Consider the following 17,983-nt stretch of genomic DNA (forward strand, 5'->3'; position numbering starts at 1 on the left):
GGCGGTGGCATCGGTTCCTCTCCTCCCTTCAAGGCGACCTCATCTCCGTCCCCCAGTACACTCGTCCCGAATCCAACTCCACTCCCGATGTTATCCTCTCCTCCCCCAACCTCCTTGGCCGCATAACAGTGGATGTCCTGGAGCCTATTGGTAGCGACCATCTCCCTGTCCTCCTCACCGTTTCAGACAGTCGTTGCCCCTGCCCCGACCCTCGTAATGACCCTCCCCCGAAGTACATCCATGACTATTCCTGTGCCAACTGGAATGCCTACCGGGATACCCTCTCCACCCAGGTCGACAGCCACCCCTTCACCTATCACCACCCAGATGATGTAACCCATGCTGCCTCCTTTCTCCAGCAGACCTTGTCTGAGACCGTGGAGGCCCACGTCCCTACTGTCGCCATCCACCCCCACTGTCCTACCTTACCCCCACAGGCTGTCCTCCTCCTCCGTGAATCCCGCCGTCTCTACCATGCCTTCCTCTGCATGCGTGACCCGGACACACTACGACGCCATCGGCAACTCCAGCGGCACATTCGTATTTTTCTCATGGCTAAGAAACGCTGGGACAGGCGACAGACATGCACCCATTTAAATGCTACCCTACCTATCAACTCATCCAAGTTCTGGTCAGCCTTCCGTCGCCTTACCGGAACTAAACCCTCCCCCTACTGTCCTCTTCTCCATGATGATCACCCCTTCCCTGACACCCTTAGTAAGGCCAATCACTTTACCTCCTACATCTCCGATGTATTTTCCATCACCGATGATCCCCAGTTCGATTACTCCCTCTTCCCGGATGTCCGCGATCGAACTGACACCTCTGTCCCTCCCCTCGCACCTGGTTTCCAGTACTTGGACAACATTGCACACATGGAACTCAATGCCCCTATCACTACACAGGATCTCATTGCTATACTCCGCACAAAACGCAACACCGCTCCTGGTCACGATCATGTCACCTACCGTCACCTTCGTGAAGCTCCTGTCTCTTTCCTCTCCACCCTGGCCAGGCTCTACAATGTAGTCCTGTCCACCGGTTACTACCCCGACCTGTGGAAAACCTCCCATATCCTGATGTTCCTTAAACCTGGCAAACCGCCGTCCGCCGTCTCCTCCTACCGTCCCATCAGCCTTACCTCGGTCTTCAGCAAGGTCCTGGAATCTGTCCTCACCCGACGCATCCACCAGCATCTCCGCCAGCACTGCCCCCTTCCCGTTACCCACTGTGGCTTTCGGCTGTCCTTCTCTTCTGATGATCTTCTCCTTCACCTCACTCATCTCCTTTCTGACCAGCTTAATTCTCGTTGCTCCGCAATCTTTCTCTCCCTGGACCTCGAACGAGCTTATGACCATGTATGGCATTCCGTTCTCCTCTTCAAGCTCCAAACCTTCGCCCTTCCCATTAACTACGTCCATCTGATCGGCTCCTTTCTCTCCCACCGTCCTTCCTACGTCACCATCCATAAAACAGGCTCCTACACCTTTTTACCCTCCGCTGGTGTGCCCCAAGGCTCCATCCTTTCTGCCGCCGTCACCCCCCCCCGTCCACCTTCTCCAGTTTGCCGATGACACCGCCTTCCTTGCCCTTGCCCCCACCCTGCAGCGCTCCCAACACCTTCTCCAATCCCATCTTGACAGGTTCACTGCTTGGTGCAACCAGTGGTTGCTCAAGGTCAATCCCTCCAAAACCCAGGCGATCATTGTAGGCAAAATCACCCCTTCCTTCCGCCTCCTTGATTTCTATCTCACCATGGTCGTCCTCTCGCCCTGACTCCCACCCTTAAGTACTTTGGCGTCACCCTCGACCGTCACCTCTCCTGGACTCCCCATCTCCGTACAATCCAAGCCAAGGCACACTCCCGACTCCATCTCCTCAAGCTCCTTTCCGGCGGTACGTGGGGTCTGGACCCCTCCACCATCCTCCACACCTATAAATCCCTCATCCGCCCTATCCTTTGTTACGCCCATCCGGCCTGGATCTTCGCCCCCCCTACCTTTTATAAATCCCTCCAAATCCTTGAACGCCATGCTCTCCGCCTCACCTATCGCAACCATCCCCCTCCCCCAAACGGATCCCGTACGATCTCATCCCCTTCCCCCACCTCCTCCTTTTCCTTGAAAGGATACGGATCCTGTACACCTCCCGCAAACTCGATCCTCCTCATCTGCTTGTCTCACCCATCCTCTCCCACCCCCGCCCGCTGCCGCACCTGTATTCCCACGTCCCGCCTGGTCTCCATCTCTCCACCCTCCTTACTCTCTCCCAAGGTGGCTTCCGCCAGCTACCCCTCCCTGATGATGTCCTCCTCCCCTCCATCTACCCCTCCTATCAACTTTGATCCTCCACCCCACACTTCCTGTGTCCTTTCCTTTAGGCACCCTCCCTCCCTTCTCTTTCCTTTTCCCCCATCCCCTCCCTCCACCCCTCTTCCCCTGGGCTTCCCCTTCCCCTTCCTCCCTTCCCCCTTTCCCCCTATCTCCCCTGCCCATGGCATCTGCTCTCCCCTCTCCCTCTACCACCCCCCCTCCTCCTCTCTTGGCAGGTCCCCGGACTCGTACACAGTTAGTGAACATTCGCGCGCCGGAGATCAATGCCTCGTGTTCTGTGTGTGCCATCGTTTTGTGCTTAAGTGGTTGAGTGTTATTCGTTTTGTGCACCTACGTTCACGTGTGACAATTTTCTTCTCTGTCTGTGTCCAAGTGTCTGAACAATTTTATCTTGGACTCTGCGCACGTGAGCGGCACCTTGTATTTTAAAAGTGTGTGTCTCCGTTTATATGTCCACCATCTTTTCTCTAATTGTCTTCATTTGTATCTTTGTGTTTCTCTGAGGCCAAAGACCGGCGTAGTATGCTGCTGCAGGCCTGCCTGTAAACAGGTTTCAAAATAACAAAGAAAAAAAAATTGGATGAAAATCAGGCCTACTCTTAGAGGTTGTCAGGACCAAATCTTTAGCTTACGGCAAATAATGGAGAAGTGTTATGAGTGGAACAGGGAATTGTATCTATGCTTTATAGATCTAGAAAAGGCATATGACCGGGTTCCTAGGAGGAAGTTATTGTTTGTTCTACGATATTATGGAATAGGAGGCAAACTTTTGCAAGCAATTAAAGGTCTTTAAATGGATAGTCAGGCAGCAGTTAGAGTTGACGGTAAATTGAGTTCATGGTTCAGAGTAGTTTCAGGGGTAAGACAAGGTTGCAACCTGTCTCCACTGTTGTTCATATTATTTATGGATCATATGTTGTAAACAATAGACTGGCTGGTCGAGATTAAGATATGTGAACACAAAATAAGCAGTCTTGCATATGCGGATGACTTAGTTGTGATGGCAGATTCGATTCAAAGTTTGCAAAGTAATATTTTAGAGCTAGATCAGAAATGTAAGGACTATGGTATGAAGGTTAGCATCTCCAAAACGAAAGTAATGTCAGTGGGAAAGAGATATAAACGGATTGAGTGCCAAATAGGAGGAACAAAGTTAGAACAGGCGGACGGTTTCAAGTACTTAGGATGCATATTCTCACAGGATGGCAACATAGTGAAAGAACTGGAAGCGAGGTGTAGCAAAGCTAATATAGTGAGCGCTCAGCTACGATCTACTCTCTTCTTCAAGAAGGAAGTCAGTACCAAGACAAAGTTATCTGTGCACCGTTCGATCTTTCGACCAACTTTGTTGTATGGGGGCGAAAGCTGGGTGGACTCAGGTTACCTTATCAACAAGGTTGAGGTTATGGATATGAAAGTAACTAGGATGATAGCGGGTACTGGTAGATGGGAACAATGGCAGGAGTGTGTCCACAATGAGGAAATCAAAGAAAAACTGGGAATGAACTCTATAGATGTAGCAGTCAGGGCGAACAGGCTTAGATGGTGAGGTCATGTTACACGCATGGGAGAAGCAAGGTTACCCAAGAGACTCATGGGTTCAGCAGTAGAGGGTAGGAGGAGTCGGGGCAGACCAAGGAGAAGGTACCTGGATTCGGTTAAGAATGATTTTGAAGTAATAGGCTTAACATCAGAAGAGGCACCAATGTTAGCACTAAATAGGGGATCATGGAGGAATTTTATAAGGGGGAATATGCTCCAGACTGAACGCTGAAAGGCATAATCAGTCTTAAATGATGATGATGATGATAATAATAATAATAAAGCCCCATGTCATTCCAAGCATGTGTGTCAACTTTTACCTCTCTATCTACATTATTCTGTGGTTTATTAAGTTTTCAAATTTATACTGACTTTTTGATCACGGTACATTATTTACATCTGTTATCCTGTTTCCCCATGTATTGAAATACGTACCATTTTTCGTCAATAATATACCACTGCACCTTTATAACGTACATAATGCGCTTCACGTCGCCCACCATTGCCTGTAATTATCCCTGTTCCTACGCAACTGCCAAGCAGTCTATTTCGGTAAGACACCTTCCAGGATTCGGCGAAACGAGATCCGACTTCTTTTACGCTGACTGGGTAGCGGCGAGAACAGGCCGGGTGATTCCATATCTAGCGGCAGGAGGGCGCGACAGCTGCCGTGACACGGCAGTAGCTGCCACCTGCGCTGGCAAGTCTATCTCCGGAGCGACGGGTGGGTAGGATGGGTGGAGTGAGGCGCGCACTGCATCTCGCGAATTAGCTCGCGCCGCCACTCCGGGCCGTCCTGTCCGCCTCACACCTCCACCCACTCCCGCCGCCCGCGTCCAGGGCTTCTTGCCACTGGATGGCGAGGGCGAAGGGAGAAGGGGGAATATCCCGGCAGTTTGTGCCGTCGTCAGGGGCAGGCGCGCCGTCGCCAGACAAAAGGGTCGCCCGGCGGCAGCAGCGGCAGGGCTGACAGTGGCTGGGTGGGCCTCCGCGGCCTCTCCCATCAGCCGGGCGAGCGCTGCCTCCTCACTCAAAGATTCGCCCCTCACCTCCGGTGCGAGCAGTGCTCTCCGCAAGGTCTACAGCAGAAAGACGAATAGCTTAAAAAAAAATGTCCAAGTTGGAGTAGGACACGCGCACTCAGGGTTCCATAAAATCTTAACTATTTGTATGTATACGTACAGTTTATCCGTCCTGGGAATCTAGATATTTGCCTTTTATCGATATCGGCACTGCCAAGAAAAACTGATCCGTGAGGTGAATGAGCTCAAGTTAGGATGTTTTTTCTATGTGATGTAATGTCCCCACAGCAAATACCCTCTACCACGCACCAATTAATCATTTTCAATCAAACCATCCACATTCATTCACTTTGGAAAAGTTATCTTATCTGATTTTCTCGTAATATATGCAGGGACAGCTCGTCGACGCCAAAGTATTTTCTAATGCATTTATTCTTTGAAATAACAGAGATGCATATATGCATTCTCCGTGGTTGTTAGAGTGGTAACTAGGACAGCTTCTTGAGTATCTGTTGAAGGATTGACGTGTTTCTGAGAGATACATATTCTGCTTCTCTTCTCGCTAAAGCGAGCCAATTAACATTTGTGCCGCTAGCGGTGTGTTTTGAAGAGAAAGAGATTGTAAAAGGAAAATAATTAAGGGGTGGAATCACCGGAGATCTGGACATGTAATAGAGATGAATTTAATACGCGATTTCCTCCATAAATAAGGTTTGTGACTTTTTTATTCTGGAGTGAATGAACGAATGAGTTTTTCTGAATCATTTGTTGATTACGTTGGCCCTGTAATTAGTGGGGAAAATTCAGCTGTGCCGAAGAGAGCCTGCAATCACTGCGTCTGTGTTAAATCGTCCAAAAGGGCTTCGTACACATCTGGAATTCGCAATCTTTCATAAAAGGAACAAATTGTCCAAACGATTAATTCTCTCGACTGACTGCAGTGTTTAACACTAACAATAATTGTAAAGATCTCTTACAGCAAGCCAGCCGCTGATTACCAAGACGAAGGACTCCACCAAAGATTATATTTGGCTGATTCCTTTTATCACTATATCACGTAATGAAATATTATATTAAAAACTGTACATAGATAAAGGAGAGAAAGAGAGAGAGAGCGAATGAAAATAGAGATAATACTAATAATCCTCCATTAGTCTAATTTTTCGCCTGTCTTATCACGGATCGGCCAAGAACTGGGAGGGCCTTACTTTACTGTATAGACTTACGTGTGAAGGTGAAGGAATCTTAAAGACAACAGATACACCTCTATACAGACAAGACATTACACAGAGATAGCGGCTAGCTGCATTGATAATCCATTCTTAGATTAAAGAGACGGCAACTTATTATCAGAACATTAAAATGTTAAAGTGTGGTTGTGAGATTTCCTCTGTTCCTTATAACGAGCCACTCCCTCACTATTTTTCCTATTCAACGCTACTTGAAACCAGTTTGGTAGGTACTCAGCGACCGCACAGGATAAGGTTATGATTGTGGATGGAGCCGTAAATAGTTACTGTGAGTTGCACAATCAAACAAACAATTTTATTTTTCTAAGAATCACTCATTTACACATTGCTTTAAAAGACCACAACTCAACAATACAGCTGAAGGTCTAGTTAAAGAACTTGAGATGCTTTCATGGCTGAAGGCCCAAAACCACACTAAAAAAAAAGAACAGCTGAAGGCCTGGCTTAGAAATCAAAAGCAATTAAAAATAGAAGGTATTTTTAAAAAAAAACATGCAATTGAAAACAATTAGCGGCTAAAGGCCTACACTACACGTCTGAAGGACAACTACAATTAAAACACATTAATAAACAATTTTTCCCAACCAAGAAACTTCTTTTTAAACTTACAACAGAATGGCCGGAAGCCTAATTAATGAAATATGAACTTATTGCACTGCTGAAGGCCACAAACAAATTTTAAACAACGGTTGAAGACCTGAACAACAAGTCAGACAAACTATTTAAAATAAACCCTTTCCTTGTTATAAAAAATTTTTCCCGTAAAGAATACACACGGCTGAAGATATTAAAAGGGGTTCACGTAAATCCTCGGCAGAAGGCCACACGTAACACATCGAACAACTAACTGCTTAGGGCCTGGATTACAAACAATTTCAGATAGAACAAATTTTAAGGAAAAAATATTTTTAATATAAAATAATCTTCAAAATTTTAATTTAACATGGCTGAAGGCCTTTATGTAAAATTTAAAAAGAACACAGCCGAAGGCCTCGCACAATACTTCAAATTAAAATGAAAATCACAATCTCAAGCAAACAGAACAAGTGGTGCTCAGAAGTGTTCCAAGGGTCGGCCTGAGAAGGTGGCTCAAACGTAAGGTGAGGTGAGACAGGCAGCTGAGAGTTGAAGTTAAATAATCAGATGGCAACCCAAACTAGGGATGGCCCAAGGACCGACCAACAATTTAACCAATTCCCTTCCATCTGACCAATGGCACAATGATGGAAAATATCGGCCGAGGATGAGGACACGAACAGGACTACATCTTCAGAAATTGGCGTTTAAAAGCACCCAAGGGAACTATAACCACTCTAAGCAAATATGAACCAAACAGCTTAAAAGGCTGTCGAACTACGTGCTGTAACTGGGGCGTTAACGGCCACAAGACAGAAAATACTACTGGTGCACTTCACTGGCAAGTAACACTCAGTTTAATAATTAATCACAATATGGGAAGGTAGCTGCAAGTTTTCGCCAACCCCAACACATCATACGTTGCTGCTAGCCCGAACGGCCCAGGAAGCAACAACCCGCAAAAGAATGAAGAGATGTCACAATAGTTGAGGCTTAATAACAGGTTAACTGATCCCTCAACTTCAGCGTCCAGGTACAGTGGGCAACGAACTTTGTCGCTCTTGCAGCGAGAGCCTCACGGTCCGACAGCGCGTGCACGCCGCCAGCGGTCCCGGCCTGGCCTAGCGCCGCAGAGAGTTCCTCGCTGCTCTGTCCCAACTGACTGACTACCACACACACCACCACCACCACCCGGAAATACTAGCGGTCACAGCAAAGATAGTAAGACAGTACTAGCATCGATAAGCGCTGCTGCTGCCTCTCAAGGAGGCAAGCCAGCGACTTCGTTACACCAGTAAGTAAGGAAGAAATAAGACACCACTCGACGTGACAAAATGACAAAGAACAAACGGCATGAACGTGAGCCACACAGGGCTAACTACTCTTTAATGTTGATTTAACACCCAAGACATCATTTTTGTGAGAAGACCAGAAGTTATCAACACGAACAGGCATTGATAGGAGCATATATGTTGTTAATGCATGCGAGATTTTTATGGTGGCTCTCCTTCGAATACTATTTTCTGGAGATGAGAACATGTAGGCAGTCTGGTCGCTTAACAGCAAATCTGGCAGTGGATGTTTAGGGCTTGGAAGCCACGTGCAGCTATTAGGAAAAGAACATCTCGAAGCACTTTCGGTGGACAGAATGCTGGTCCCAAGAATTTCTCGAACCGGTGTGCAGACAATGCTTCCTGCCAAAGAGGTGCAAAAACTGCTTACCTGGATCTACCTGTTAGGCACCTCTAGCCACGGCAGGAGCAGGGGCACGAGAGAAATTTGGGTCACTTGATCAACGCGTTTTCACGGTGCCGTAAACACACTTTATGAAGAGGGATATCGACCATACAAATTTGCGAGTTTTCATGTTCACCGTGGACCGGACGCTATCGAGGGAGATGTCAGGTGGTGATGTCTCTCTACCTGCCCAGTTTCTGGGGAGAATCACGCCTTCGAAAAAATTTTATAATGGAGAGCAACATTTATGGCGGCTCATAAATACTCTATGTTGGGACACAAAAGGATTTCTCTTAGTTTAACCGAGGCCCCTAGTCGGACACACTGTAACGTTTGGGCCATCCAGATAATGTGTTAGGGCCAAACGGAAACTCAAAATATGCTGGCTAAAGTAGCCGCAGGAAAAAACAAGTCAGGAGGACAACGATATACTCCTCTCTGGACCGTAATATGCGAGTCAGCGGTTGGCTGCTTCTCCAGGAAAATCTCTGCTGTAGTTCCTCAGACTAGCCTGGACATGCAGAAAGAACTAAGAAGAGGACCAACAGGTTCATACATTTTCGTATGTGACATAAGTTTAACCTCGATATGCCAAAGTGTTCCAGAAAGAAAGGGGTTTCAAAAGACGGACAGACAGACGGATGTAATATAGCAATTGTCAGATACTCTCCCTTACTTGTATTATAAAACTTTACTTACTGCCAAATTTTATGATTCTAGGTCAACGGGAAGCACCCTATAAGTTTTGTTGTGTGATTTAGAAGTATAAAAATGTAACAAAATGTGACATAATTGGCTATCTTTTGATTGCAATGACTTAGAAGCTGACAAGTTTTACGCTATCAAGGAACCATAGACCTTAATATGTGACAAATTTGAACTCGATATGCCAAGCTGTTCCAGTGGCAATGGGTCTTAACAGACGGACAAACAGACAGACGGATCAAAAATGTCAACAAAATATTTTTTTGTGTTATGTGATTACAAATTAAGAATTTTCGGATTTTTTTTTCTTGTACTTGTACTATGAAACCTTGCTCCTTGCCTCATTTCGTGATTCTGGGTTAACGGAAAGCGCCCTACGGGTTTCGATGAGTGAGTTTTCGAGTATCAAAATGTGTGACACAAGTGACCGTATCTTTTGATTGAAGTGGCTTAGAAGCTTAAAATGTTTACATCGTCAGGGGGCTACAGATCTTAATGCTAGTATGGGATATAAATTTAAAACTGGTGCGTCAACCTGTTCCTGAGAAAAAGGATTCTTAATAGTCGGATAGAAAGGCAGACTGACAGAAAACAAAGCGATCTTATGAATCTGTTTTCACTGACAGAGGCACAGAACCCTAAAAAAGGATAAGGAAGCTACATAAACCTAAGTTAATGAAGATTTAGTCAAATGTGGGAAAAGTAGTACTAAATCGACGACGAGCGTGCATTAGAGAAAGAGTTTGTGAGGAGTGCCCGAAGGAACTGTTATAGGACCTTTATTATTTTCTTTATACATATGGCGGACGGAGGGGGGGGGGGGGGTAGGGGAAGTGGGGGGGGGGCAGCAGTCTGCAGTTGTTTGCTGTGGTGTACAGTCAGGTGTCGAAGCTGAATAACTGCAGGATGATACAAACGATTTACACAAAATTTCTAGTTGGGGTGATGAAGGCAGCTGGCTCTAAACGTAAAAAATAAAAAAATGTAACTTAATGCGAATGAACACAGAAAAACCCGTAATATTCGGATGAAGCATTAGTAGCTTCCTGCTTTACACACTCACGTCGTTTAAAGACTGAACGGAACGTTGTAGAGCGACATGAAATGGAACGAACATGTGAGAACCGTTGTAGGGAAGGCGAATGGTCGACTTCGGTTTATTGGGAGAATTTTTGGAGAAGTTTGTTTCATATGTGAAGGAGACCAAGTATACTATGATACTGGGACATGTTATTGAGTACTGCTCGAGTGTTTGGCGCCAGCACAAGAACGGGTTAGAGGAATCCATCGAAAAAGTTCTGGAGCGGGCTGCTGCATTTGTTACCACTAGGTTCGAACAACATTACGGAGATGACTGGGGAACTCAAATGGCAATCCCTGAAGGGAAGGCGATATTGTTTTCGAGGAAAGCTACTGAGAAAATCTAGAGAACCGGCATTTGAAGCTGACTGCAGAACGAATCTACTGCCGCCAAGATACATTTCGCATAAGGACCACGAAGATAAAGATACTGGCAGTTAGGGCTCATACAGAGACGTACGGTATAGACAATCATTTTTCCCTCTCTCTGTTTGCGAGCGGAACAGGAAAGGAAGTGACTAGTAGCGGTACAGGGTACCCATCCGTCAGGCACTGTACTGTGGTTTGAGGAGTAGGTGTAGATTGAATTGTCCCTGACGGATCTGTTACTGAAGTTGTCCTGTCCGTCCCAATGTCTGGTTACGTTGCTCTACTGACAACACAATACTCTCCGACTCCTTTTTTACCGGCGAGTGTTACTCTTGTGTCATATAATAATCAATTCCGCATTACATATGGACGTCAGGATATTTTTTATTAGACAGTGTAGATTGAAGAAGACTACGGAAATAAGTGTTTAAGGAGACCAAACAGCAGAGTTCATGAGTCTCGAAGAAGGCAAACCTATGTTCGTGGAATTTGGAGATTTACAAAAAGCCCTTGACAATATAAACGTGAATACCCTCTCCAAAATTCTAAAGATAGAGGGGGTAAAATACAAGGACCGAAAAGTTATTTGAAACTTGTACAGAAACCAGGTTACGGTTTTAAGAACCGAAGCACATGAAAAGGAAGCAGCAGTTAAGAAGGGGTGAGATAGGGTTGTAGGGTTCCCCCGATATTTAGTCTGCGCACTGTGCAAGCAGTAAATGAAATAAGAAGACATTTGGGAAGTGGGGAAATAGTGTTGGCGGTATGCGTGATTCTATCGGAGTAGCAAAGGACTTGCAAAAGCAGTTGAACGGAATGGAAGGTCTTGCAACGAGGCTACAAGCTGAATGCCAATAAAACTAATGGGATGCAGCGGAATTAAATCTCATGATGCTTACAGATTACAAAATGAGATAGTAAGAGTAGTTTGTAAGGTTTGCTATTTGGGACGCAAAATAACTAAAGATGGCCGAAGTACAGAGGATACAAAATGGAGTCTCGTTGCAGCGAGAAAAGTATTTCTGAAAAAGATGAATTTGTTAACACGGAATATAAATTTATTTGTTAGGAAGTCTTCTCTGAAGATGTTTGTCTGGAGTGTAGTCTTCTGCGGAAGGTAAACGTGAAGAATAAACTGTCCAGGCGAGAACAGAGTGGAAGTGTTTGAAATGTGGTGCTACGGCAGAATGCTGAAGATGAAATGGAGAGAGCGGATGTTAATGCAGATGTACCGAATCTAATTGAGGAAAACCAAAATTTGTGAAGCAACCTGACTAAATGAAGAGATCTATCTACAAGCAGGTTCAGCCAGATTTATGTTGCAGTGGTCACGCAGAGATGCAGAGGTATGTACAGGTCATTCATGGAAATCTGCATCGAAGTAATAGCCTCACAACAACAACAACAGCAACAACTATATAAAGCAGATAGTGTAAATTCTGGATTACATATCGCAATACATAATACTTAATCGTAACACAGCAAATTCGTGGTTTTTATCTTATCAGAACGACAGGAGGCAGAGTATCTCAGTTAGATGTCCATCGCATAGCAATTGGAACATTATTTGAAGCACTCGGACTTAATGTATTAGGGGGCTCCATTTGGTGTGCTCTGTCGTTGCTTATAGTTACTGAAGCAAGTAAGTGCCACGCCATGAAGCACCAGTCCGATATTTATCAAACTTTGTGGAGAAGTTCAATATGTAGGAGATAGTAAATGAGTTTACTTAATTCCATCAGAAAACGTGGCATGGTGGCTCATTAATGTGCCGCCACGGCAGCTTAGCGTATTTGGTCGGGGAACTGGTACCCTCTGTAAAAAAGGAAAAAAAAGAAACAATAAAAAAAACGAGTGAAGTTTTCAACGATGACCTTCAAGAGGTGGTATGCAGCATTCGCATATTCGCATATACCTCACTGACAAAAAAAAAAAAAAAAAAAAAAAAAAAACAAAAACAAAAACAAAAACAAAAAAACAGATAGGCAGAATAGGGAAAAATGATAAAGAGCCACATTACAAAAACAAAGGTTCAAATGGCTCTGAGCACTATGGGACTTAACTTCTGAGGTCATCAGTCCCCTAGGACTTAGAACTACTTAAACCTAACTAACCTAAGGACATCACACACATCCATGCCGAGACATACGTCTATTTAGACTGTTTCCATTTCGTTTGTATCTAAATAGCAAGGGTACAAATAAATAATCACTAAGCTGGGGATATGCAGTACCTGACACGCATGTGGCCATAAAAGAGATGAAGGTTGTCTAGGTGTGCTTATTATCTAGAATCTTTTGTGACAACGGCATTCTCAAAGTAAATTATTGAGGAAAACTGAGGTAAAACTTGCTACGAGGCTACTGACGTTATAACGATGTTCCTTTTACCTCTACTCTATCCTCACAAGCCCGTAAAGCCTAGAGGTTATATTGTAGACGATACTCCGTGAGCCGAGAATAATGTTTCTCCGATATTGCTAGAGAATTTTCTTAGCTTTTACTTTGTGTGAACTCTAGGCAAGTACGGAACATGGATAAGGTCAGAGTTAGAAGCTGTAAAAAAACTTCTACGCCCTTAGACTACGGTTATACAGCGGAACGGTTTGCGTCTCTGGGGAAACATATTTTCCAATACATTGCAATTTATTGATTTACCTCGACGCCCGTAGTCTGTAGGCTTAGCCAAACAGTATACGGAGATAGCAGGTCATGAAGCAAAGACCTTCAGCAAATGTTGCAGCTTGCGCGAGGTACACGAACAGTTTAAACAACACGAACAAAAGCGAAGTGAAAAAGTTAGCAAGTGACAAGAGTCGTACAGAAGAAAAATGTAGAGAAGGCACAGTCGAATTCACATTTCTGTTTGTGCACTTTCTTTCGTCGTTTATGTTATGAAGTACGAAGGAATCGAGTAGGTCATGGATATGTTCTCCAGGTTAACTTAGTTACATTTGACTCCTTTACAAACTGCTATCACTATCTTAGAAATGTATACAGCGTAATGTGCTTTCCAGTTGTGTTGTGATGGATTTATTGTGCCACACATCTCGAGCAGTTAACTTACACCAATTGCAAATGCTTCAAATTGCCGTCAGATAAATTAGTTCTCATGAATATGGTATTCTAAATCAATAAAAATGAAATAATTTGTAAGGTTATTATAACTGCTTTTATCTCCAGAATATGTTTGGACCACGCCAATATCAAAATTTTATTTTGAAACGTTTTAATGAGTGTAAACATTTTTCTCCAGAAAGCATAATTTAAAAGCAATATTTAGCACTGTGGAGTTCAAAGCAACCTTCAGGATTAGAACAGATTTACTTGCCGGTCGTCAAAATTTTGACGCACCCACAAACACTTATTAATAATGCACTGAGGAGAAGTTTAGAAAATATGATTTATGAAAAGGGCAACACAGCTTACATCAACTTAACAGATGGAGAGTTAGTGACAGAGGCGACAGACATGCATAAAAAAAGCGAGGGACCATTAATCTGATACGTAACAACACCGTGAGAAGATCTCGTATGAAGGGCAAACTCTCAACCCTTATTTGAGAGACTGTTATTGACGCGACAGAAAAAGCAAGAAAGCTGTGAGAATAATTACCGTTTTCTCATGGATACGATAGTATGGTTCAAATGGCTCTGAGCACTATGGGACTCAACTTCTGAGGTCATTAGTCCCCTAGAACTTAGAACTAGTTAAACCTATCTAGCCTAAGGGCATCACGTACATTCATGCCCGAGGCAGGATTCGAATCTGCGACCGTAGTGGTCTCGCGGTTCCAGACTGCAACGCCTAGAACCGCACGGCCACTGCGACCGGCGGATACGATAGGACTTTTAAGGGAGTTTTACACACTTACCTCTATTACAGTGTGGTCAGACTGAAGCATACAGAATTGCCTACTGAATGACCTCACCTAATTAACAATCGGTAAGAGACACGGAAAATAAGTTATCTGATCTGGTTTCCAAAATATATAGAGCAGCAGAAATATCTAACGACTTGTTAAGCGATAAAAAATAAGTGGAAAAACTGTACGATATTCAGTCTGATACACTTTTTAATTTCATGTAGAGAATACAAAAGCAGAGAAAGCCTGTACTGTACCAATGTCAGTTTTGTTTAAAAAGTAATGCAAAAAGAGACAGTTTAGACCTGCGTTCTTGGTACTCAGAGGAATAGAGAAAAATGTACTCCTCATGACTTTTGTAGACCTAGAGCATTCGAAACTGTGAGTTGGAATTAAATTTTAAATTTTTTTTAGAATAATGTGGGTGAAGAGAGAGACAAATAATATGATGTAACAAACACCTGAGCGGGTGTAATAGAGGAGAAAAAAAAAGAGGTTCCAGTGATTGATAGTTGCATCTTCTGCTTCATTGTTAATTCTAAGAGGCTCAAGAGGGGGTAAAGAAATTTTCAGACCATATATAAAAATGCCAGGGAGACGGATAACAGTGTTAAGACTGGCAAAAAGTTGCCTTTCTAGCGGGAAGTGAGGAAGGTAAAGAACTACATGCACAATAAAAATCGTAAATAAAGCACCAGTAAGACTAACCTGGTAACCATCAAAACTGGGAAAGGCAAAGGTGGAAAAATAAAATAACTACGGCACTTATCATAACGCAGGATCGGTGAAAAAATAAGCTGGAAGCAGGATGAAGAAATCATTTAAATTCTGCGCAGGGGAAGAAGTACGTAAGCGAAAGAAAATTTCAAAATACGTGTAAAAATTGCGTATAAAAACAGTAGCAACAGTTTAAAAAATTATAGTTTCAATAAAAGTAGAACAAAAACTCAAATTCTGTATAAAAGTAGACGAAGACGTAGCTAATGTAGAGTACAAGGAATAGACATGTAAATAATCTGTTCATATACTGGGTATCTCTGCTAATAGTTGTCTGGAGCATTTTTACTACAGTTTTTTGAGATACCTGAAATTCGCTTTCGCAGTGTGTATCAGGAGTCAGCCCAAACAAATATTGCGTCGACGGTTTGTTTCCCGTTACAAACAAAGTGATTTTTAAAGCGAAATCTTACGAGCTTATTCTACAAGGTGGTTTCAGGTTACTCTACTGCGATATTTGTTTTAGTCGATGTATATTAAAAGGGATAGTAAGACTAAGAATAACTAATACTCCACGTGCGACAGCACCATTCTGCCACGCACTGAGTGCTAGCACTATGCATCAGCGCTGCTCAGTCAGTGTTCGACTCATAGTTTATATTGTCGCATTTGACTAATACTGGGACCGCTCTATCAGATGAGCATATTAAGTCCCACCTTAAAAATCATTTTTCTTGAAATAGGAAACAAATCTCCGCTTTCTGTCGACACCGGAAGTCGCACGAATGACATGATGAGTCATATTTGTTTGGCCAGACTCCAGCCACACATTGCACACATTACAAACACAGTTCCAGATACCTGACGAAACACCGGAGAAAGTGCACCTGACAACTTTTAGGAGAGACTTTCTATATACAGGGTGAGTAATTAACTATTGCCACCAAGAATAACTCCGAAAGTATGATAGGAGCTGAAAAGTTTGTGGGAAAAAAGTAGCATGGGACAACGGGGCCCATAATATGACGTTTCTCCAAAGACACTTGTTGTGACGGACTCCGTCTAAATTTTTTCTTTTCTTCCAATAAAAAGAGCCACTGTTTTAATGTTATTAGGAGTGGGACACGAATGAATCGCCTCTCTGCGGATCTGATCTGTTATAACCCTCTTACTAGAAACAATATGGCCTAAAAAGGAAATTTGAGGCTGAGCAAATTTTATCTTCGAAAGTGTAACGGTAAGACCCATCATTTTGAACCGCTGAAGCTAGTTCTTAACATGACCGTCATGGTCTTGGAAATTCTCACTAAAAACTGTTAAATAATAATGATACACACTCAAATTTAAGATCAGAGAATACACTATCCAGGATGCCGGACAGCACTGGTGCTGTTATAGACAGTCCAAAAGGAACTCTATTATAAAGTGCCCAATCAGTAGCAAAGGCCGTGATGTATTTGGACTTCTCAGCAAGTGGTATTTGCTAATGAGCATGATTTAGATCGAGTGTCACGAAAATCTTTGCCCTTTGGAACCATGAAAAGCACGAACGCAAATCTGGAAGGGGTATAGATTGTTAGGTGCAATAATCAACAACGGGACGCACTCCCCCTGTGGCTTGGGCACCACAAATATTGGAGAGGAATATGGGATTGGGATGACCTAATAACTCCCTCCCATAGCATTTCATCGATAGTGAGCCGGAGCACTTTCATTCAAGGTGGTGACAACCTGTATGGGGGGTGCCTTACAGGGCCATTATTCGTTAATTCTATATTATACTCGCCTTCCTCAACCTTGCCTAAGCTATCAATTAGTACATCACTAAATTATCTAAAAAACTAGACAATCTGCAGCCTCTGTTCTAACAGAAAATGTGTGAGATCATAGATGGTGACATCAGTATCTAATAAATTAATTACAAATTTTCAGTGGTCTACACTGCCATTCATTACATGCTTTCAACACTTGAAACTCTTTTGGAAGGCAAACTTAAAATGAAAGCTTCCCTTACTCCACTGGGGAACTGACCCACATTAAAGATAAAATCTACCCCCATTATTGCCGACACAGATAGAATATGAGCCACTTTGATTGGGAATTTCCATGTAAAATCACCAATGCGAATCTTAATCTTAATTGACGACAATATCTGCTTCTGTTCAGAATTGGCTAGCTGACGGGACTCAATTTCACCTGACAGATTGGGCAACTTTCAGTGCTCTGGATGAATTAACACCAACTCCTTAATTAGGGGGACAGAGCTAACTGTATCGAGAAGTGCATAAAGAGGCTCCTCGTTTGTAGACGCACTCACAAAAGGGACACGAGCCATGGGAATTACCACAATTTTTCTGCAAAATGCCCTTCTTTGCGATCCCTACTTAAGATACCGTCTTTAAGGCTTGGCTGCCCTATACAATACTTCTCAATATGCCCGTTTCTCTTACACTTAAAGCTCCTTACTGCAGATGACACCAGCTGCTGGCTGGGATCACTATTTGCTGTTCCTTGCAACCTAAGGACAAATCCCTTTTCCTGCCCCTGGTCACCTTATTTTAAGCTTGCATACAGCTTATCAACTGCTAATTGGCGAAAATTCTGTGGCCGCTTGCAAAACAACGCTCTAGAAGCGATCACTGGATCCCATTCCTTGCAAAATGGCTTCATCTATTTCCCCTTCGCAATAATTCAAACACAACGTTCTAACACTATATTTTATCCTTTTGACGAAGCACTCTATGGTTCATCAAAATGCTACATCGCAAAATAGCATTTGCCGATAAGC

At 43.6% G+C, this 17,983-nt stretch overlaps 1 protein-coding gene across 1 annotated transcript in view; it reads right to left on the reverse strand.

Annotated features, from left to right (window-relative positions):
• Nucleotides 1-4,471: 4,471 nt before the first annotated feature.
• The window catches only part of LOC124775881 (antifreeze protein Maxi-like), a 41,907-nt gene continuing 28,395 nt past the window's right edge, over nt 4,472-17,983 (reverse strand). The window contains exon 2 of the mRNA XM_047250715.1: nt 4,472-4,954. Coding sequence (XP_047106671.1) covers nt 4,472-4,954 — 483 coding nt within the window. The remainder of the gene's footprint in view (nt 4,955-17,983) is intronic.

This window comes from Schistocerca piceifrons, chromosome 2 (genome assembly GCF_021461385.2).
Source record: "Schistocerca piceifrons isolate TAMUIC-IGC-003096 chromosome 2, iqSchPice1.1, whole genome shotgun sequence".
Taxonomy (NCBI): domain Eukaryota; kingdom Metazoa; phylum Arthropoda; class Insecta; order Orthoptera; family Acrididae; genus Schistocerca; species Schistocerca piceifrons.